At 57.8% G+C, this 22,815-nt stretch overlaps 1 protein-coding gene across 2 annotated transcripts in view; it reads left to right on the forward strand.

The window, feature by feature from the left end:
- The first annotated feature begins 6,035 nt into the window (after positions 1-6,035).
- Positions 6,036-22,815, forward strand: part of KCNQ4 (potassium voltage-gated channel subfamily Q member 4) — a 53,317-nt gene continuing 36,537 nt past the window's right edge. The window contains exon 1 of one of the 2 annotated variants that reach the window (XM_037499585.1): positions 6,036-6,437. In XM_037499585.1, coding sequence (XP_037355482.1) covers positions 6,124-6,437 — 314 coding nt within the window. In that variant the 5' untranslated portion in view covers positions 6,036-6,123. The remainder of the gene's footprint in view (positions 6,438-22,815) is intronic. The other variant, XM_054691227.1, reaches the window with a different exon arrangement.

Here is a 22,815-nt window from a genome sequence, read left to right on the forward strand (position 1 = left end):
CTGGTGGGGAGGAACTACACCCCATCCTTGCTGGGCCACTGAGCCCTTCCTCTGGAGTACAGCTTCAACTCCTACTTATCTGCTCCTACTGAAATTCCATCTCATTTCTGGCCTTTTGAAATTTCTCAATCAGGCTTTTGAGCTTGGAGATATATATATTATCCAAGATGTATGTTATATATCTAATACATTTTTTTAAAGATTGATTTATTTATGCATACAAGAGCTGGGGTACAGGCCAGAGATGCAGGAGTGAGAGGATTCACCAGAGACAGAGTGGAGAACAGAACAGGCAGACTGACTGAAATACACTGCTGAGGGGAGCAGCGGGCGAGACAGGAGAGGCCTGCTGGGCCATGTGGGTTGCTCCCCGGCCAGCCAGGGATCGAACTTGTGCTACAGAGGCTGCAAATTGCTTCGTAGTGTGGTGCTTAACCCCTTGCTCCACCAGGGAGGCCCTAGATATCTAATATTTTAAGAAGGAAAGTATTCAGTAAGTGTTCCATCAAGTTTGACCTGGAAATCTCTCTTTGAGCCTCTCAACCCTGTCACTGAGCACCTAGTACTACTTCTGAGCCACCATCTCCTCCCTGAACCTCTACCCCTATCAAAACTTATCTCTTTTGTGGAACCCCTTTCTTGCCACTCAATTTGTAGTCCCTCCAGCTCATGACACTTCTCAGCCTGAGCCCACACCCAGGTTTCTCCCACCAGGGCGTGGGGAGTAGGGAAGCTTGCTTCCATTGCACTCTCAGCAACTCAGAAGCATCCTTCCTCATTTGCTAGCCAACTCTCATGGAGAACAGCTGTAGCACTGCCTTGTCCATGGTCTTTTGGGAGCTGGGATTAAGGAGGAAGAGTCCTGGAGGAAGAGGAGAGCAGCACAAGGGATGACTTTGACCTTGATTTCCACACCCCCTTCTCTCTCTAGGTCTCCTCCTTATGGGCCCCCTCCAACCCAGAGGATCAATGGGGGTTCACTTTCACTGAACTCAGCAACACTGCTCCCGCCCCACCTCCTGTGGCGCTGAGCTAACTGGCCCAGCAGGCCTGCTGAGCTCTGTCGCATCCCCCCCCCTCCCGCCCCCAATCTGGGGGAAGAGGAACTCCCCAGGCAGCCCCTAGCACCTCTCAGTGCTGGGTGGCCTAAGTCTTTATAGAGTCCTTTCTGGGCCTCACTGGGAAAAGAAAGCAGGCCTTACCTTTCTCTCATACTTCCTCTTCCTGCTCTTGGTGGAGGTGGGCCCCTAGAGGTAAATGATGCCTGCAATGCCATCACCCCTGCCCACCATCCACTCCAACCCCTTCCTCCGAGGAGGAAGCCTTCCTAGGGAGCCTTTCCAGATTGAGAAGAGCTGCTAAGCCTAGGGGAATCTCACAGCGCCCCCTCTCCACTCTGATCACACACCTGAAGTGTGCTAAGATCAGTGGTTCCCATGTATACAGCTCTCTGCCACTTCTCATGCCTCTCTCACTTTTCATGCCTTGTTTCACTCACTCCTGCTGGGGGGAGGGGAGTAGGGTGTGTGTGATTTGCTCAAGGCCACCAGCTAGTCCAGAGGTAGACCCGGGATGCCTAACCCTGGGCTCATAGTTCACTGCTGTTTCTGCCCCTGGCACTGCCAGCCTCCCTGGGAGCTGATGACTCCCGTTCTACCTTTCCTGAGTTGTGTCCTACAGAGACACAGCCTCAGCAGCATGCCAAGCTCAGGCCTGGCCAGGCTCCTTGAGTCCTATCAGGCCAACTAGACCCTTCAGCCTAGCATTCAAGGTCTCCTGGTCCCCCTTGCCAAACTTGCTCTTCCCCCAGGCTCTATAACATCCTCCCCCAGCCCCACACCCCAAGGACTCACATGGTAGGCTAGAGCAGGGGGTAAAGACATAGAGTAGGCAAACGTCTTCACCGAGTCTGTCTTGTCTATACAAATGGGGGTGTGAACAGTATTGCACCCCCATTGTTATTGTGTTGTTGGGTGGTGAAATAGGCAATGCAGGTAAAGCATCCTATGGCAGCTCAGCATTTAGCACTGGCCTTATTTTTTTCCCTTTTTATTTTTTAATTTTATATCTATATATTACATCATTCTTCATTTTTGTACAATGTATGCTTTCTCACCTCGGTTTTAATCCCTGTGAAATTCCCACTACCCATTCACCTGTGAGCCATCACTGTAGTCCCTTGTGCTCTTCCCACCCCTGTTTTGATCCTGTTCCCCTCTCCCTCCTACCACCCCAGAATGTCTCTGGTTTTATAGTTCCCTGTTGATTTTGATATTTGCTTTATTATAATTACTGCAGGCATTATTGGCTGTCCTTCCCTGCACCTCTCCAAGTGCTCCCCAATCTTGTCACCAAGGCCCCCTGTGCCGCAGCCTATGAGACCACTCCCTCTTCTGATCTCTAGCAACCCCGACATCTGTAAACAACAAAAACTAGGAGGAGGTCTGGTGGATGAAAGCCGAACCCTTGCACCCCAATTCAGCCAGAGCACCTTTGCTTAAATGCTCTTTACAAGTCGGAGTGCTGGCTTGTGATTCTGTTTGTAAGAAGACCTCCACTGCTAATCAAGTCTGAAAAACATGGACTTAACCCATCCCCTTCCCACTTCAAGGAAGGAATCTGAGCCTTTGGTTGACCTGAGGTCACACTGGAATCGATGACAGGCTTGAAGCTGGCCCCTGGGACCCAGGTTCCAACCCTTCCAGACCTCAACGCTTTCAGGCCTGTGGGTTTCTGCCCCGGGGAACCGTGAGTCCTGGAGAATAAGGAGTGGCCACCCAGGGTTCCTCCCGGGTCCCCAGCACTGACCCCAGGACCCAGGGCACAACTGGTAGGTGTGAGCCAGGAGAGAGGACAGGTCACATCTCTGGGGTCACCCTCTGTCTGTGCACCCTTGGGTGAGCCTCCGTCCCTCTCCAAGCTCGGCTTTCTCACGTGCAAAGGGCTGCTCTGGGTCCCAGAGGGGCAAGGCCTGGGCCAGAGCGGGTGTTCAGCAAATGGGAGCCCCTCCCTCCCTCCTTTCCCCAAATCAATACTTGCTCATTGATGGATGGTGGCGACAGTGATGAATTACAGATCTCGGAGCCCAGCCCCCTTCTTGTACAGATGGGGAAGCTGAAACCCAGCGCAGGGAAGGGACTTGCCCAGGTGGGACAGAGAGGGCGTCTGGGCAGAGCGGGATGCCTTGGCATGGCTACCAGGGAAAGAAATGAGGGCTGTGGGGCGGGAGGAAGCCGCTGCGGGTGGGGTAAAGGGAACAGGTGGGAGAGGGAGGGAGGAGGGTGGCACAGCACCCCCACCCTCTCCAGCAGGGGGAATGACGGAGGGAGTCTGAGACAGCTGCTTGCTCAGAAAAGTGTCTTAGTCACTAAGGCGGCGGGGAGGAAAGTCGTCCTCCCAGACATGCCCTGGGAATCCGGATGGGGGCAGGAAGGCTCCCCTGTCACCCCGAGTGGCCACCTGTCCTCTCTGAACTGGACTTTCTCCTCTGCGTCCTCCAGTCCCCCAAATATATGAGTGCATGTGTGGTACACACACACCCCAATTATACTTTGTTTATAGACTCATAAACGAACACCCCCCCTGAGGAAGAGTTCCATGTGTCTCCATTTTAGAATGTAGTGGGCCTGTCCCTCCATGACACGCGCACCTGCAGGAGAACTGATTTCTGCGCCCTATGAAAGTCCTCCCCGAGTCTAACTTCCACCCCTCTGGCTGCAGTCACAGTCTCCTGCTGCTGCTGCTGCTGCTGCCTTTGAGCAGCTAAGCTAGAGTTGGAGTTGGGAAAGATGACAGACCTGCTCCTGCCATAAGGGCTCCTCATGGGGAGAGGAAGGGACTTTTGTAGCCCCCCCCCCACAACCCAAAGGGAAGAGAGGCACAAGGTCCAGAGGTGATTCTGAACTTGAGGATCAGATTTCCCAGAACAGACTCAATTTCAGATATTCTGGATGTTGATAGGGCAATTTGGATTAAAAGGCCATTTCTGCCACAGAGGAGCCTCAAAAAAGACCCCAAGAAACATCCCAGATCCTTTGCAATCGCTCTCCTTTTCACTATTCACACTCCCAAACCTTAGTCTGACCCCCTAGGATCCCTGATAGATGAGGCTAGCCAGCCAGGCAGTCCCATGAGTCTGGGAGGGCAGTGCCACCTGCCTAGGGGGTGTTAACTTCAGTTCTTAGGGAGGGGATGATGGGGTATTGCTGAGTGCTGGAGAATTTGACTGCAGAGGATGGTTAACCCAACCCTGACATTGCATCCATAGCTGGGCCCAGGGGTCCAGAAACCTCCAGCTACCGCTGAGGAAGGGGCATAACCTGCCCGGGGAACCAGGGCTTTGGCTCTGGGCACATCTGCAGCCACGATCAGTGGGGAAAATTCGGGTTAGAAAGCAGAAGGTACCCCTTTTTAGGCAGAGGGGAAAAGGGTCACTCTAGGGTAGGGATGTGGGCCGGCTCAGCTTGGGGACCCCGAGTCCCTGCTGCCCCCTCCCTGCCTGCCCGCAGCTCTGCCTTCCTCCCCCTCAGGCTCTCAGCAGATCAATGCTGCCTTTGCTGACAGCTGAGAATCGAGCTCGCCTTCCCGCCCCCACGCTCGCCCCTCCCGCTAAGCTCGGTCCCCCGAGATCCTCCCCGAGGAACCGGGAAGAGTTTGCTGCGGAAGCGCTTCACCCCGGGGCAGGGCCTGCGGAGGGAGCGGCGGGTGTGGCGTGGCCGGAGCTTTCCGCGGGGCAGGAGAGGAAATCGGGATCACCAAATTACCCCTCCGTGCGAGGCCTGGGCGTTAAAGGAAAAGAAAGGGCGCGCCCACCCCCACGGATGAAGAGAGATCAGGCACCAAGAACTCTCCAGCCGGAGAGGGAGTGCCCCGGGAGTCTCCCCTTTCGGGGTGGAATTCTGTGGGCCTTTGGGGAAGGGGTTGCGTAGCCCGAAGCTCTGACTCAAGAGTTCACCTCCCAACACTGTGTGCCCCGAGCCCGGCGCCCCGACCTGGGAGCCAGGGCGCGCGTTCCGGCCTGGGCTGGGGAGAGCCGGCCTGGCGACCGTAGTGACTTAGGGTTGGGGCTGGGTGGGGGGCGCTCCCCCTACACAAAGGGAAGCTCAGAGGCGGGGGTGGGCGGGAGGAAAGACGGACACACCTGAGGCCCGCCGCGATGCGCTGTCACGGGGGCAGCGCCGGGCGGAGGGCCCTGGTGGGGGAAGCGCAGGCCGGGGCTGGCCCCCAGGCGCCCACTGCCCGCACACTCACCCTCCCTCGCGCAAGCACGGCCCCGCCGGGCACGCCTCACCGCCTGCGGCCACCCTCCAGCCGGGCGGGTTTCTGCACACCCACTTCACACCCATCCACGCCGACCCACGACCCCTCACGCCTGCTGAGTCAATCCCGCCACCTCGCAGCCCACGGCCGCCCGCTCTGCACGCGCAGGTAGCACTTGTGCATCCTCGCGCGCCTCCACGGCCCCGGCGCGTGCCCCATCCACGACGGCGGCCGCAACTCCACACGGCACTTCTCGCAACCACAAGCGAGGCGTGCCCGCCCCGTCTCGGACCCACGCAGCCCGAGCAGCCGTGCGCACCGCGCGCGCAGCGCCCGCCCAGCCTCCCGCCCCCGCGCCCCGGCGCTGTCCCCCCGGGGCCGCCGCCACGCGGTCCGGCCCGGGCCCAGCGGCCGGCGCGCCCGGCCTCGCCGCGGGCCCCGCGGTCCTCTCCCTGCGCCCGGCCGCGCCCGCCCGCTCCCTCCCGATTTGGGAAGGCGGCCGCGGGGCGGGCGGGGGCGGGCGGGGGAGGGGCGGGGCGGGGGAGGCTGACATGTGAGCGGCGCGCCGGCGGCAGGTGGAAAGGCGAGCGGCATGGAGCGCGTAATAAGAGAGTTGGAGTCGGAAAGAGCCGCCCCAGTCGCCGGGGAAGCGGGCGGTCAGCGCGGGCTCCGGCGGCCCCCAGGCTCCGCGCGCCCGCCCCGGCCCCAGCGCGGCCCCGGCCCGGCCCCTAGCCCCGCGCCCGCGCCCGCGCCCGCCCCGGGCCGCCCGGGGTCCGAGCCATGCGCCGCTGAGCGCACCGCGCGCGCCCCCGCCCCGGACCGGCCCCGGGCCCCGGCCCCGGCCCCCCCCGCCCGGCGCCGCCCATGGCCGAGGCCCCCCCGCGCCGCCTCGGCCTGGCGCCCCCGCCCGGGGACGCCCCCCGCGCCGAGCTGGTGGCGCTCACGGCGGTGCAGAGCGAGCAGGGCGAGGCGGGCGGGGGCGGCTCCCCGCGCCGCCTCGGGCTCCTGGGCAGCCCCCTGCCGCCGGGCGCGCCCCTCCCTGGGCCGGGCTCGGGCTGCGGCTCCGCCTGCGGCCAGCGCTCCTCCGCCGCGCACAAGCGCTACCGCCGCCTGCAGAACTGGGTCTACAACGTGCTGGAGCGACCCCGCGGCTGGGCCTTCGTCTACCACGTCTTCATGTGAGTTTGCGACCCCGCGCCCCTGGCGGTGCCCAGTGGCTCCCGCCCGGGGCAGTCCTAGCCCGAGCCCGGGCTCCCCGGGACGGCCGCCCCGCCCTGGCTCCGCCTCCTGCCCCCTGGGCCACGACCCTCAGCCCTTTCTCCCTAGGTCTGAACCCGGTTTCTTACCCCCAGCCCCCAACCGGACCCTAAGCGCTCCCCACCTCCAAGTGGGGACCCCTGTTTGACCTGCTTCCGACCCCCCCACCTCAACTCTTTGTTGCCACCCTCTTCTCCAACCCCTGCCCCTGTCTCAGGCAGGCCCCCCCACAAACACAGCCTTTCCCCCTTCCGCGGCAATCTGGAGCCACTGCCCCGGGGCTTCCCTTTCCTCTGGCCCCCACCTGTCTCCTCGTGTCCCAGACGCAAAGAGGACCCTTTGCCCCCAAACAACTTTGTCACCTTCCCAGCTCTGTAGCTACGGCGGCTTACTCCCACCCCACTCCCCCTGGAGACACTCCTCTCCAGGACAGGGACACCCCAGCCCAGCGCAGGACCGGCCGGGGACTGCAGGTGTGTGTGAGGGGGTCCCGCGAGCCACCTGAGTCCTGGCACTTGCGAGTGCTGTCCGACTTCTCTGTGTCTCCACTCAGCCTCCCGCTCCCCCTTAACTTCCAGCAGCGGCCGCCCTGCCTGTCCTGCTGGCCAGGCAGGTCAGCTCACGGGCAGCTGCTCAGGCCTGGCTCTGGGCACCCGGAGAGAAAAAGAAAGGGGCAGGCTTGGACACTCTGGCCTTTCCGGCCCCCTCCTTCCCTCTCCCTAGACTCCTACAACTTTTGAAAACACTGACCCCTCTTGGATGTATACAAGAGTGAATTTTGGCAGCTTGGAGCTCTGTCTTGGGGGACGGCCTGGCCCAGCCAGGAACATGAGAGGCCCGCAGATATCAGTTGAGAGGCTGGGCCTGGCACTGGGACGCTTGGAGGTGCCCGAGAGAGACCTCCCGTCCCTGGAAAATGAACGGCTGTTAATCCCTTCTTGCTGTGGCCAGAGAGGGCTTTCTGATCTTGGGGTCTCCTGGGTCTGGGTCCCCTCGCCTGTCCACCCAGCCGTATGAGTCCTTCTGCTGACTGAGTCCGTTTGCCAGACTGTTCCACCTGTGTGTGAGTTGGCCTGTCTGTTGATTTCTCCACCGAATTGTCCAACAGTCTTCCTTGTCTGTTTCAGCGGGTCACTGGCCTGTCAGCTATCTGTGTGCCTGTCTGCTGTCTGTCCTGTCCTTTTGTCTGTCTCACTCTTGCCTGTCTTTGATGTATTTTCCTGTCTGCTCTGGTGCCTGCTTGCCTGACTGCCCTAACTGGGCCCGTAGAATTTCAGATGTGAAGGGGAGGAAAATGTTGGCAAAAGAAGCCCCTTGGCCACAGGGACGGTAGAGGAAGAGAATTCTCTCAGCCTTTAAGCTTCTGGGGGGCAGCCTTGATTTTGTTTGGGGACCCTAATGTGCTAGGCCAGAGTTGAAATTATTCAGGACATGAGGTCAGATGTAGGGTCAGGCTCAGTGCTCAGGGGCAGGCCTGTCCTCGGTGCCCACTGGGAGGGCCTGTGGGGACTTTTTCTCTGCAGAGAAGATGGTGAAGTGATGAAGGTTCTGGGCTGGGGTACAAGGGATGGTGGGCTTGGGAGTGAGGGGCAGGGGGCTGCTAGTTAAGAGTGGCAGTGGTGGGTACACGAGGCCCACACTGCAGCCTTGGGTGCCCGCAGAGGGCAAGACACTCTACAGAAAGCAGCTGCGGCGTGACTTAGGCATGGCTGGCTCTGAGGAGGCCAACAGGGCTTAGTCCCTGGGGAGTCCTTAGTCCTCAGGCTTGGCTTCTAGGCCCCCACAAGGGCCACTGGAGGTGAAGAACCTACTTCGTGATCCCTGGCCAATCACTGTCTTCACCTCCTCTGAAAGGGCCTCTCCTTCCTCTTCAGGAGCTAAATCTGCTGGCACCTTTGCCCCACATCCTGCCCTTTCTGGATGCCAGGAATGCCCTGGCCAGGGGCATGCTTGTTTTGACCACTTGTACCCAGGAGCCCAGGGCTGAGACATCTCTTGTAAGCTCTGTGGGAGGAAGTGTGGCATGAAAGTGTCCAGACATTTAGGGATCTCAGGGATTTGGCCATCCACTTTAGAGATCCAGGGGAGCCGAGGGCCCGGGTCCCATCTCTACTGTGCTGTGTGATCTTGGGTTGATCCCTGGGCCTCTCTGAGCTTTTGATCTCTCTGCTGTCCAAGTGGATGGAGACCCCCACCTTGTGGGCCTCCTCTCCGATTAGGTAATGGCTGGGAAAGAGCTTGGTGAGCTTCAAGGGCATGTCTGAGCTTGAGGGATGTTATTATTGGGGCTGGGGAAGGGGCGGCATGGGAGCCCTCCCTTTTTCTTGAGGTGCTCCAGCTGTGGGGTTTCTTGGTACTCACTGCAGGGTCATGGGCGTTCTTTCAAGGCAGTGCTTCCTGCAGTTGGCCTTCTAGCCCTACTGACGCACTTTTAGTCAAATCCTTTCTCTCACCCCAGTGGCCCTCAGAAGCAGCCCAAATGAGGGGAGTCCAATATGCACAGATAGCTAAGACCACCCCCTTCCCCAAGATGCAAGCCCTGGTAGGGGACTCCCAGCAAGAGCCTGGAAGAAAAGGGCTCAGGAAGGAGGGAATTGAGGTGAGCTGGGTTCAGTCACCCCCTGGGACACCTCCCTCACACATGCCAGCCAGGTGACTGGGCCCCACACAGAACCTGCACCTTTTCTGACACCAGGGTGAGGGAGATCACCCAGATGACAAACCCGCATCCCTTGCCTCTCTCCTGTCAGCGGCTGTGGCCAGGCCGGGGAGCATGGGGCCAGGGCCGGGGAGCGTGGGGGGACTGTTGACTCCTGCCTTCTCTCTGAGATCCGGAGCAAAGGGTTGCTGCTCTCTCTTTGAGCTTCCCCTATGCCTTTTAGGCCCTTGGTCCTGATGTCAAGCCCCTTGCCCCTGACTGCACCCCAGTCTCTGATGTAACCCCGTCACAGGCCCTGCACTCTGAATTTTGAGAAACTCCACATCACTGTACATTTTCTTTGTGAGCTTCTGGGAGGTGTGCTTACCTCCTTGCTGCACCCATCAAGGCCACCATGGGCTCTTTTGAAATCCAAGGACGGGAAGGACGCAGCTCCCCGTCTTCTCCACACTACTGTGAGACTCTTGCTGCTCCCAGCCCCCAGCTCCCCAGCAAACTTTCACTATGTGAAGGTTTACGCTCTGTAAACATCCTCTGTCAGCCTCGACCCTGGGGTCAGAAGCTGTGGGAATGGGAAGGGGAGGAGGTGGCTGCAGCTCCTGGCCGCAGACTCCTAACCCTGGACAAGCCCTAACCCTGGGGCTCCCACCTCCACCGTCTGAGAAAGAATCATGTCTCCTGGGCTGGAGGTAACACTGGCAAAGTGTGCCCGGAGCCCTCCGGTATCCCCACTAGGTGGCTTCTCACATTTGACAGCCCCATTTTGTTTATGAGAAAACCGAGGCTCCAGAGACCCAAGTCATAGTTACTAAGTTAGTGGCAGATACAGGGCAGACCCCAGGATTCCTGGCTCCATGACCTGGGGTGGCTCTTGCAGTGTGAGCTGACATTTCTGATCACTCGTGGAGTAGCTGCTGTGTGCGGGCTCTGTGCTGAGGACCAAACCACGCTCTCTCTCCTCATCATTACGGCCTGGTGAGGTCGAGGCTGTCTACTCCTCATTTGACAGATGAGGAAACTGAGGCTCAGGAGAGGTTACCCAGTTATTGTGGAAGAGCCTCTGCCCTGAGAGGTCTGACTCGGAGCTGTCTTTCTCCTATACCTTGGCTTCAGCCAGCACCCCAAGCAGCGGCACTCCTGTGCCATGGGTCTCTGCTCCTCTGCTCCCAGCACCCAGCACTCAGGGGGTGGAATTGATGGAAGTGCATGGAATTGAATGAAAACCACCCCGCCTCACCTAGGATAGTCTTTGTTGAACATAGCTTTGCACAGACACATGCATCCATGTCTCATGCACACCCATCTGTCTCTTGTGCACACTCACGCAGCTTGGACACGCTTGCTGTCATGGCGCACTTGCAGCCTGTGTGCCAGGCCGGGCCCTCTGCTGTACTGCTGCCTGGCTTCTCACTGCCTTCACAGATGCACACCTGGCCAGGGGCCCCAGCCCAGCCCCCAGGACAGAACGGGTTGGCCCCTTGCCTTGTGCATTGTGCCTTCTTCACCTGTCCACAGCCACAGGACTGATGAATCTGCGTGCATGTATGTGTGCACGGGGTAGGGTGGTGGTGGTGGGGTGTGGAGGGAGCTTGGGCTTGGCCCCTGTGGGAGCAGGCTGGCCAACTTTCTGGAACTTCGCTGCGTTGGGTTCTTTTGCACGGCCCTCTGAGACCCTTCGTGCATCCTCAGTGTGCTGCTGGGTACACCCAGGCACAGAGGGCAGAGCCACTCATTCAAGGTCACACCTGGTCAGTCAATGGTAGAAATGTCAGGAACCCAGGACCTCCCCATCAGGCTGTAGACAGCTGCGCCCCTCACCCCAGCCCACAGTGACACTGATGTGCCAAGAACTTTGCCTTGTGACGAAGGGCAGGTCTCAGAGCATGACCCAAATTCTGCGTGCTGCTGGTTTTCAGTCCCAGTCCTGCTGTTTGGTCTTTGTACGGAGGGGGCGAGTGGCGAGAGCATCCTGTGGGCCTTTATTCCTCAGCTGCCCTCTCTGCGCCTTTCCCTGCCCCGTCCACCCTTGGCTCACTCTGTCCAGAGTTCTCCTCTGGAGTCACCCAAGCAGGCTAGGCCTCCCATGGTCTGCCCCCCACCCCCACAGCTCCATAGTGCATTCCCTCCTTCCATTGAGGAAGCCCTGCTGAGTGTCTGACTTCAATCCCTATTGCTGCAGAAGCCCAGAGCCTCAGAATGTAGGAGCCGGGAGTGCTTCAAGAGGTGATTATTCTTGGGCTGATGGCAGCACTCTGAGTGGGTGATTAATTTAAGGTTCTCTGAGCTAGTCAAGGGAGCTGAACCGCCCGGGGAGCTGGGAGAGGGAAGGCTCTGCAGCCTGGGCGGAGGCCCTGCCCCCTCCCTGAAAGGAGGCTGAGCCGGGAGCTTCCCCACTCCAGCAGTCAGCTGCCGCTGGTCTCCCCTGCCCCGACCCGACCCCCACACCCTTGTGGGTCTCTGTCCTGGGCTGACCCTCGGTGAGAATTCTGAGTGTCTGGCCCTCCCTAATGCCCCAGTGTGGACTGCGGGGCTGGGGCTGGAGGAAGAGGGGAGCCTTCATTTCTCCGGAGGGTGTCCCCAGAGGATTAGAGGGTGGGGGTCCTACGATTTAGGTTCATTTGTCCTTCTACCCTTAGCAGCTGTGTTTCCTTGGGCAGGTTACTTAACCTCTCTGAGTTTCAGTTTTCTCGTCTGAAAAGGGGGAATATTATTATTATTATTATTATTATTATTATTATTATTATTATTAAATCCCCTGGGATTGCCAGGGCTCGATGAGATAAAGCCCCTGACACCACGCTGGGACCAGTGCTATCCATCAGAATTACCGTCCTTATTGCACTGCTGCTCCCTTCATCATTCTCCCGTCTTGGGGAGAAGTTCCAGTGTCCGGGTTTGCCTGGGAGAGTAGGAACTCTGGGTGTTTCTGGAGCCTGAGGCGGTGTCTTTGTGGACTCAGGACACCCGGGTGGTGCCATACCGTGCTGAGCCTCTTCCTTCTTTTTTAACACCTGCAGCCCTTCTAGCAGGCAGGCTGGCGAGGGGACGTCACCCCCTTGTCCTGGGCTGCACAGCCAGGGGATGGTGGCGCTAGGACTCCAACCTGGCTCACGAGGATCGCTTTGGTTAGTTCCTTCCTTCCAAAAAGAGTTCAAGAGCGTCAACTCCATTCCAAGCCCAGGGAGGCAGAGGGACATGGACGTGCCTGTGCCCTTTCTGGGGCGAGGGGATGGCGGGCAGGCTGCAGAGCTGCAGGCACCTGCCTCTCCTGCCTCCTCTTCCAGGACTCCTGGAGCGGGTGGTGTAGGTGCGAGTGTGTCTGGGGGCATGAGGAGGAGGGTGAGTGTAGGTGTCACCAGACAGCCAGATAGGTGTAGGCCTTGTTGGCTCACCCTGCAGCTAGCCTGGCCCCAGGAAGGTGGAAGTGGGGCCCTAGTGTTGGGGGGCCAGTGGGGGCCCTGGGGACAGGAGGGGGACATCTGCTGTCTCCTGAGGTAACAGGGAGTGGGGGTAGGAGAGCCAAAGGAGATTTAGAGATCTCAGTGCCAACTCTTACCGGGAAAGTGCCCACCCCCTCTCGACCCCACTCCTCAAGCATCACTAAGTCTATGAATGGGGTGATCAGGATATCTGGCTGCTCAGGGCCTCCTGGAAGTGAGTGTGCTGGGTGAATGGGGCTGTCCTGTCACCCTCTTGATTTTTATAGGGTGTGTGTGGAGGGGGAATTCCTACACCTTCTTCCTGTGCCCTCAGAGGACTGGGCAGCACTTAGAGGGGTGCCCAGGAGGCTGCCTGCCCCCTTTTGGAGCTTTGCCGGTTTGGGGAGAGGATGGATGCTAGTCAGGCCTCTGGAACCTCCATGGACCGCCCCCACCCCCAGGACTCCAAGCTTTCTGGGTAACTCTGTCCCAGGGGCAGAATCTGTGCGCCCTGGGGGTTGGCAGCTGGGGAGGGGGGCTGGGTGAGGATTGGGAGGGGCAGCCCCCAGGCAGCAGACTAATTGGGCTGGGAATCCGTGGGCAGCGCCTGAGGGAGGGAGGGAGGCAGAGGGAGCGGGAAGCTCAGCGATTCATTCCTTTCCTCTTCCTTCCCTCTGGGAGATTTGGGAAACAGTGGATGCAGCAGTCTTCTGCCCAGGGGCCCTTCCCAATCCCTGAAGGGAAACTGGGTTGGGGGGGTCACTTGACCCTGAGATTCCTCAGACATCTAGGCTGGCAGGTGGGACAGGACAAGCCTCCCAAGGGAAAATGAACCCACTGAAGCAGAAGGGATGGAAGTCAGACAGCAGGAAGGACCGGCCGCCCAGTGCCCAGGAGGTGGAGAGTCCTGGGAACTCTCTCCCAATTTGGGAAGCCCAAGTCGCACTGCTAATTGTCCCTACCTCGCAAGTGGCCGTCTCCCCACGTGTGAAGGACGGAGAGTAGATAGTGCCTGCTCCCACGGAGCCTGACTGTGGGGGGAACCAGGGATCATTTCAGGAACCCTTTGACTCTTGGGGGGGCTGGCCATGGGCTGCCTCCCATCTGCCCTCCCTTCCTGCTGCTCCTTTCTGGGAGCCTCAGGCCTGTCCAGGTCACCGTCTTTGGGTTTATTTTTTGCTGGACTCGGCATTCCCCCGGGAGGGGAGGGGGTGGGGAGAGGAGGAGGGAGAGGGAACAGCTTTGTCAGCACAATCCCCAGCGCCTCTGCTCCAACCCTTCCCAGCCTAGCTGCCACCCTCTTCCGGAGGGACCAGTCCTGGACACCATGGGGACCCAGGCCTGCGAGAGCCCCCTGCTGGGGCATGTCTGGGGTGGGCCTTTCTGCCTCGCCCTGGCTCCATCTGTCCTGCTGCAGAGCATCAGAGCTAGAAGGGCTGATGAGCTTCATTTCGCAGATGGGGAAACTGAGGCCAGAAGAAAGAACCTGATTGCCCAAGGACACAGGACTCATGGGACCTCCCCCAGCTCCCCTCCTCAGTGGGGGGTTGTCCTGGAGAAAGCTAAGAATGCTGCCTCCCAGGCGCCACCCGTCATCAGGAAGGGAGCAGACCCATTGCACTCACCCCTGCACTTGCCCTGGTCTGGGGGCTGGTGGCCCTCTGCGGGGAGGGACGGAGAGTTGGGGAGGACAGCAGGGTCCAGGATGTGTGGCCAGGAGAGGGAGGGAGATAGAGCTTGGGGATCCAAAGCAGGCTGAGCAAGTGGGTCAGCCTCCTTTCTCCTTACTCTCTGTCCTCCTTTTCGTTAAAATACAATTCAGTCCCATTTTACAGATGAGAGAATGAAGGCCCCAGGTCACCATTGCCAATAGGTTGCAGAGATAGCTTTCGAACTCAGAGTGTGGGGCCCTGGGATGTTGCAGTGCTGCCTCTGAGGGTCTCTCCTCCCCTGGGCCTTTCATCCTCAGACATCCCCTGGACTCCTCAGCCTGCCTCGCTGGCCCTCCCCGCTCCATTCTGTCTGTAGCTGTCTTCTTTTTCTGTCCCGTGAATTTGGGTCTCCTTGGGGCTCTGTTTCCATGGGGGTGTCTCATGCACTGTCGCAAATGCCCTGCAGTCCCCTCTGTGATGACAGTTTCATCCTTGAACTTTCTCTGTAGCCGCTTGTGACTGCCTCACCTCCACACCCCTGCGCTCCTCCAACTCAGCATCTCCATCCAAACCTTCCTTCTTGGGCACTGACCAGTGACCCCCCCCACACGCCTCCAGTGTCTGAGTAAGGAACCCACCATTCAACCATCCTTTGCTCCTCACCTTACGAAGCAAGTCATATTGTCCCCAGAGTGCTGTCTAGTGCTCCAGGCCCTTGTCCTGCTTCCTGACACTCCTTTCCCTCTCCCATCCACCCCATCATCTAGCAAATTCCTATTCATCCTTCAAATCCCAGTTTTAGTACCACTGCTCCCTGCTGGCCTCCACCCCAGGCTTGACTGAGGCCCCGTGGAGGCCCCAGAGCTTTGGGCACCCGCCCCTCTCTGTTCTGTGCCTTCGAGCGGGACTGTGAGGTCTGGGGGTGGGGGGTGAGCACAGGGCCTGTGGTTGGTAATCAGTGAATGTTTGCTGAGCCAGGGAATGAAAGTGGTGCTGAGGCCAGGTTGCAAGGATGAGAAGGGTTTTGCCAACGAGAGAGAAATTGGAGAAAGGACCCCTAAGTCCTCTGTGTTCAAGCTTTGAGCTGGAAGCTCTTGTGACTTTGTCCTGAGTGCACTCCACGTGGAAGCAAGAGCTTGAGCAAAAGCCTGGAGGTGGGACTCTGTTGTCCCTTCCTCGTTGCTGAGGAATCTGCAGTCTGGTGTGTCCAGGGCCCTGATTATCGGGTTATGGAGGTGGTCTTTGCCTTTGCCTACGGGCAGCAGGAGCACAGGCAGTGCGGGACAGGCGGGTGCCCCTGGCTGGGAACCAGGACTTAACGAATTTCTTCCCACGAGCTGGTGCTCTGCAAACACTCGGCCATGTAGTTCTCTCGGTGCCCTGTGTGTCAGGCACTACAGGAACTATTGTTCCCAATTTGCAGATGGGAAACACCGAGGCTCAGAAAGAGGAAATAACATACCAAATGACTCAGCTTGTCCATGGTGGAATCAGAATTCGAACTCATGTCTGTGTGACCCCGAGCTCAAGCTCCAAATGGTTCTCGGCCATGTCACCAGACGGGAGGTTTTCTGTGACCCACGGCAAATCTGAAAGAAATCAGGACAACACGGTGACTTTCATAAAGCTAAATTTGTTCCATTTAAGGGACTGTCTTTTAGTCTGAGATTATGTTCTTTCTTTTATGAAATGATGGGGCTGGGAAATTTTTGAAAATGTCCTTACTTGGCAAAATTAGAAGTTGACAACCTTATGCAGCACCTAGAGTCTTTTGGGAAATGTTACCGGTGTGCAGAAACCCTGAGTCTGGGCCTGTCCGACCTTCCCGCCCAGAGCACTGGAGCCAGGAGTGGGAGTCTGGGGCGGGATGGATGGAGAAGCCGACAGCCCCCACTGTCTGTTCCCACTGGCTCTTCAGACCTGCCCACACTGAGGACCAGCCCAGGACTCTGCCAGCACTGGGGGGGCCGGGAGGTCAGCGTACATCAGGGCTCGCCCCTCCGTCCAAGGTTCCCAGGAACTGCTCCCTCCTCTGCTTCCTAAAGAGGGGGACCCCAGGCTGGTGACAGCTGCTCTGAACTCAGCTTCTTCCAGGTAGAGTGACAGTTCCCACCTCCACCTGCCCACCTGGCCGGGCAGCCTCCTGTATTAAGTGCTTCCTAAGCTCCAAGGTGCTGTGAAGAACACAGGGCTTGTCGTGTTTTAATATTCAGTCTCCCCAGCACCGACGCCCTCTTCTCTTGCATCCTGGGCTCCTTGCCTTACTCTTACCTGCGAGGGCTTGAGCCCTGAGGAGGGGACATGGAGGTGGGGGGGGGGCAGTGGTGGCACAGAGACCTGGAAGAGCAATTCAGACTGGTGAGGTTTTCCCCAGAAGCCCCTAGACAGCAAGCGACTCCCACTCCAGACGCCTGGGCTGCAGGACAGGGAACGCTCAGACTGGGAGCCGGGCTCCGAGTTCTAACAGTTTTCCTACACTTGTAAGATTCATTGTCTCGTGTGCAGAGCTGTTGTGCCAGACGCCTTTCACACACTCCTTCATTTAATCCTTCCAAGCGCCCCAGTAGGCAAGTACTCTCATTACCCTTTTGTATAGAAGAGGACACTGAAGCTTAAAGGTTAAGCACGTGCCCTTGTCACTCAGCCAGGAGGACGGGAATTTAAGCCTGAGCTGCGAGGGCTCAGCGGTGCGAGGGCCAGAGCAGGTTTGCAGGGCAGCGGTGGGCAGGCTGGGACACTCTGAGAGGGGCAAGGGGGGTGGGTTGGGCAAGGAAAGCAGGCTCCCAGCCGTGGCCCCCCTCTCTGAGTCTCAGCCTCCCCCTCTTTCTCAGTAATAGGAAAGACAATGTCTGTGCCCGCCTTTTTCTCTCAGTGAGGTGGGCACTATTAGATGCCCCTTTTGCAGATGAGGGGGCTGAGGCACAGAGAGGCAGAGTGACTTGCCTGGGTATAGGTAATGGGGACAGGACTCAAACCCCAGATGTCCAGCTCTAGGGCTGAGACCTCCCCCTCTGTGATGCCTACCTAGCCTGTCCAGATGGGCATGTCTGCCAGGAGGCTGATGAGGGGACCAGTCGAGCCTGAAAGTTCAAGATACAGCTTCCCACTCCAGTTCTACACTGTGCTTTCATTTTAATTTCTACCTTTTCTCATTTGGGAAGCCTTCACTGGCAGTCCATCAGGGCCAAGTCCTATCGCAGATGCTGGGGACAGAGCAGTGAGGGAGATGGGCCAGGAGGCTGGCAGTTGTCTGGGCAGCAGAGTCCTGTGGGTGCCAGGCACAGAGAGGCCAGACCAGACCCAAAATGACCATAGCTGGGAAGGTTTCCTGGAGGAAGAGGTTTAAGTTGAGACCTGAAAGACGAATAGGAGTAGGAGTTCACCAGGCAAAGAGGAGCAGGGAACAGCATTCCATGTGGAGGGAACAGCATAGGCAAATCCCAGAGGTGGGGCTGGACATGGCATTTGCAAAGAACTGCTAGAGGTCAGGAGAGTGGGACCCTAGAGAAGTCAGGAGGTGTGCAGAGAAGAGGCCTAATGTGAGCAAGGCCAGGCTGAGAAGCAGTGACCTCCTGGGGAAGGAGACTGAGTTCAGGAAGGAGCTGACAGTCAGAGAGCTATGGGCAGATTCACAACTTAGGGACACCTCTCTGGGTCTGGCCAGGAGAATGGTGGGAAGAGACTATGGCAGGGAGCCCCAAGGATGCCATCCAACTTGACCTCTTTTCCTTCTGCCTTCCCAGTGCCCAGCCCCCTTAATGGTTCCTTTGGAGCCATCTACTAACTCCAGGTGGCCTGTCTGGACCTGACCTGGATCCCTAGGACTTTGCCTGTAGGGAAAGCTCAGCTGCATTTGCAAAGCCTGGCCTAGGGGAAGGTGTGTGTGGCTGAGCTGAGGAAGGCCTTGAAGCAGAAGAGGTGGGTGCAGGCCCTGAGGCTGTTTGCAAATAATCACTGGGGATATGGGCTTGGGGTGGATTGGGGGTACCCAGAATGTGGCCTTAGGATAGCCGGTAGGAAGCATCCAGGGGTTTGACCCATCTAATAGTGGGGTGCCTTGGAGAAAGGGGCAGACTCCAGATGGCTCAGCCTGCTCCAGCTCCTCACTCCCTCCTTTTCTCAAAGCTCAATAGGATGTGGAGATCACGGTTCTCACCTAGCCCCTGCAGTCTGCTGATGGGGAGACTGAGACTCGGAATAGGGCTTGGATTAAACTCAGGTGAGACTATAGCCCAGTCTCAATGCCCGAGAGTTTAGTCGTCTCCAGCAAGAAATAATAGCAAAAACTTTCCACAGAGCTTCACTGAGGGCTCTGACCCTCTGGGTGGGCCCAGGCAGGTCTCTACATCTGCGGCTCAGCCTCTGGGTGCAGATGTGGGACTGTGAGGGAACTCCCCTCTCTCACTCCATGGTCCATAGAGCACTTTAAGCCATGCCTAGCCCATCATGGGACTTAGTCACTGTCTGCCTAGGAATCCCACTGGAAATATTCTCATAACAACTCTGGAGGAAGATATTATTACACTGTTTTCACTGAGGCTCAGAAAGGAGAAATGACTTGCCCACGGTCATTCAGCTGAGAAGTGGCTGGTCTGAAGCTGGAGCCAGGTGTTTAGGCACCTGTCTGGGATGCTGGCAGACACACGCCCAATTGTGAGCCTCTGATCTCAGTGAAAATCAGCTAACGTCTCATGGAGATGCACTGCCGTGGCTGCTTGGTCTCAAGTGAGATCCGTCAGTTGGCAGCGTGTGTGTGTGTGTGTGTATGCATGTGTGTGTGTGTGCGTGTGCCTGTGTGTATGTGTGTAACCTGGCTTGCAGATTGGATCTCAGCCCACACCCACCCCCCGGCCTCCGTGTGTGGACTAGGCTGCAGCTGCTGCCCATGGGAGGGGGACCGTGCCACTTGCTCTCCTGCATCTTTTTCTCTTGACCTGGTGACTGGAGAGGAGCTGACTGTGGCATGACCAAGATGGCACCTGCCAGCCCCTCCCACAATGGGGTCTGGCCATCTAATGCCCTGCACATGACAGGCACGGGGTGGGCACTGGGCTGGGAGAGGGATTTGCACCCTCCTAATCCAGGGGCTGCAGCCCTCCCTCTGTCTTGACCAGGGCCGTGGGAGAGGTTTGTCCCTGCCCCGTGCCCAGTGGCCCCAGCTTGGATCCCTGGCTCACACCCAGCTCCTCTGCCTGGGACCTTCCCCTGCCCTTCTCCTGCTCCCCATCCTCCTACTAGTTGAGCGGAGTTTGGATTTATGGGGCAAATCTGGGGCAGTTGGGGCTGATGGAGATGCACTGCCGTGGCTGCTGTGTAGCATTTCGGGCTGAAGGATGGGGCAATGTCGGGGTGGTTTAAGGACCATGTTGGGGCAGAGTTAGGGGGAGGACCTGATGAGGGTGCAGAGTTGGACTGTTTGGGGCTAATTCTGGGCCACCCCTTCCTGGAAAAATTTGGCTATAAGTCAGGGAGGCAAATGTGTGGGCCATGCCCCCCCCCCACCTCTCTGGGCGGTAAACACAGCCGTTGCCCAGGAGACGGGCCCAAACATCCCGGCCCCCCACGGTTATTTATACCAGGACTCCCTTTCCTTCTGGGGCCTGGTCTGGCCTCTCAATCCACTCCTGAGCTGGGTGACCTGAGTTGAGGGTCCAGCCCCCTGCTAGGCTGGGGAGCCCAGCAGCAGGACTGCTAATACCCCTCAAGGGACTGAGTATTCACCACCTCTTGGTGGCCTGTCCATTGGAGGCACCAGGTCCTACTGATGAGAGTTTTGTTCCCACACTTTGAACCCAAAGCCTGGACTAGAGGGAAGAGACCTGTGATTGAGCCTTGGGTTAGATCTAACCTGCTGTATGACTGTGGCCCCGGGGCCCCCCATAACCTCAGCTTCCTCTGTGTTCAATAGGAGGGAAGGGGTTGGGTTAGTGCTTTGCAAACTGTTTTAAACAGTAGATCTGGTTGTTTAAATGAAACTTGATATAGGAGCACAGCATATACAACAAATCAAAGCAGGGACACTCTGGGTGGGGGCCCAGAATTCTGCCCACTTATCAGCTATGGCCCCTTATACCACAGACCCCAGGGCCTGGCCCTCCTTGTTCTAGAACACATTCCAGGTAACCCTGGAGTCCCCTGGCCAGATCCCCATGCCTGCTTGCAGGGTTTGCACAGGCCTCTTCCATAGCTCATCCTCCCAAGGGCCACTGCTGTGTGAGCACTCCCAGGCCCAAGGGTGGGCCATGCACAGCCAGTATGATGGAGCCTGGAAGAGCAGGCTGGGGCAACCCAGGAGTGGACCCCGAGGCTCCATCTGGTGTGGGGAGAGCCCAGTGTGGGGAGAGAAGAAGACACACCATGGTTGGAGACCAGAGGGCGGTGGGGGCTGACTGTCCCTACCTGCCAGAGTCCAGCATGCAACTCCAGGGAGTTCAAGATTTTAAATTCAAATCTGGCTTTCCAGATCATTATGAAGGTGTATGTGTCTGGAAGGATAGAACATATTTTATTTAACAGCTTGTTAACTTGATTTAAACTTTAAATATTTAGACTGAAAGTATGTGGGTCTCCACTTATTCTTTCTCCCCAACCCTGCCAGTATTTGGTGGTTTTGTGCTGACTTTTCTCCCACCCACCTATCTCTGCTGCAACCTCATGAAGTTCTTACCCAGAGCTCTCTAGGCTCACAGGACAGTGGAGAAGCCGTACTTACTAATGCTTAATGCCCTCGTGACCTGGGTCCTCCCAGATTCTGTCTGAACATGCACTGAGCCAGCCTGGGGGATGTGGAGAGTCAGAATTGACCTTGCCCTTGGTGGGCGATGTGTGGGGCTGAGGTGGGAGTTGGGAGACAGAGGTGGGAACAGCTGCAGCACAAGGGAATCTTGGAGTGTCCAGATGAGGCTAGGAATCCCACTTTGAAGTGGGAGGATCACTTCTCTGCAAAGCAGATCAAGGGTCCTTAGAGAGTTGGAGGGGACACCCAAGGAGAGGAGAGAACGCAAAAGCTGGCAGGGTGGAAATGTACGGGGTAGGGAAGAGTGAAGTGTGGGTGATACTTAGGCAGCCTGTACAACCTCAGGCTCTGGGTTGAGGAGCTTGGGCTTTAGACAGTAAGCCGCCACTGAGGATTGTAAAGGGGGAGGGGCACTCAGCCCGAGGTAACTGGACTGGGGGTGGGGAGGCAGGTAGAGCAGGAATCTTAGTGGTCAGTGAAGAGGTGGTTGGAGGAAGGGGGAATAGGGTGACAGGAGTGGGAAGTGGAGGATTAGTGAGAAAGGTGATCTCAACTTTGATCTCAACTCTGGAGCTACTTTTTTTTTTTTTTTTTTTTTTAAAGGGAAGCTATTTTTTTTTTTTTTTTTTTTTTGTATTTTATTTATTTATTTATTCATTCATTTATACAAGCACTGGGTACAGTCAGAAGCGCGGGAGGGTGAGAGAATTCACCAGAGCCAGAGCAGGGGGCAGAGCAGGCAGAAGGACCGAAGTACACTGCTGAGGGGAGCAGCGGGCGGCAGGAGAGGTCTGCGCACCATGTGGGACCCTCCTCCGGAGGCCCGGGAGCAGCCGGGGATCGAACCGGCGCTGCAGAGGCTGCGGGCGGCTTCGCAACCCAGCGCTCAACCGCTGCGCCACCGGGGAGGCCCTCTGGAGCTACTTTTATCTCTCCCTCCTTCAGCCTGTTTCCGTTCTTCCTCCTCCCACCATTCACTGCCTGGGTCTCCAGACCAGAGAGAGGTACCACCCCAAAGCAAAGCATTTCACATAGATGGCAGAGTGGGAGGCCACAGCAGTATAAGAGGGGACCTGATTATTCATTCATTCATCTATTCATTCAACAAATATTTGTTGAGAACCTACAATGTGCCAAGTCCTGCTATAGGTGTGGGGGAGAGAGTGGGGAGCAAGATAAAGTGGCTGCATTCATGGAGTTTACATTATGGAGGCTGGGGCCAAGAACTGGATCTATCTCTGATGTCCACCCTTTGGCTTTCTGGCCCTGGATACCTGGGCCATTGCCTCTGTCCACTACCCACTCATTTGTTCCAGCTGTCCAAGTATCAGGACCCTAGGAGGGGTGTCCAATGCCCAGGATTCCAACCCCACAGACCACCTGTCTCCATAAGAGGCCTGGGGGTCAGCACCGGACTCGGGCCCTCGTTCTTTTCACTTACAGGTGACATGGAGCCCGTTACAAGGCCTTCTTGGCCTCACTTTCTTTATCTGTCAAACGGGCTTTGGAGAAGTGAGGGGGAAGAGACCAGTCAATTCCAGTATTTCCCTTTGGTGGGCAGCGCCTTTGGCTGTGGGTGGAGGCAGAGGGGTGCCTAGAGGGGGCATTGAGTCTCAGCAAGGTGACATGACTTGCTTGAGGTTACACGCACACCTCCCTAACTTGGGGAGCTCGTAAGGACGGTGCTATGAGGGTGCTGCCTGGCATCCGCCCCCCTGAGCACATGGCTTCAGAGTAGTAATCCAGTCCTGGTGCTGCCCCCCACCCCCGGGGGCTGGCAGCACCCCGAGCCCGGGCACTGCATCCTGCTACACTGGCCAGGGCAGTACCAGG

Source organism: Talpa occidentalis, unplaced genomic scaffold (assembly GCF_014898055.3).
Source record: "Talpa occidentalis isolate TD23 unplaced genomic scaffold, MPIMG_talOcc4v2.1 talOcc4.9, whole genome shotgun sequence".
NCBI classification, from domain to species: domain Eukaryota; kingdom Metazoa; phylum Chordata; class Mammalia; order Eulipotyphla; family Talpidae; genus Talpa; species Talpa occidentalis.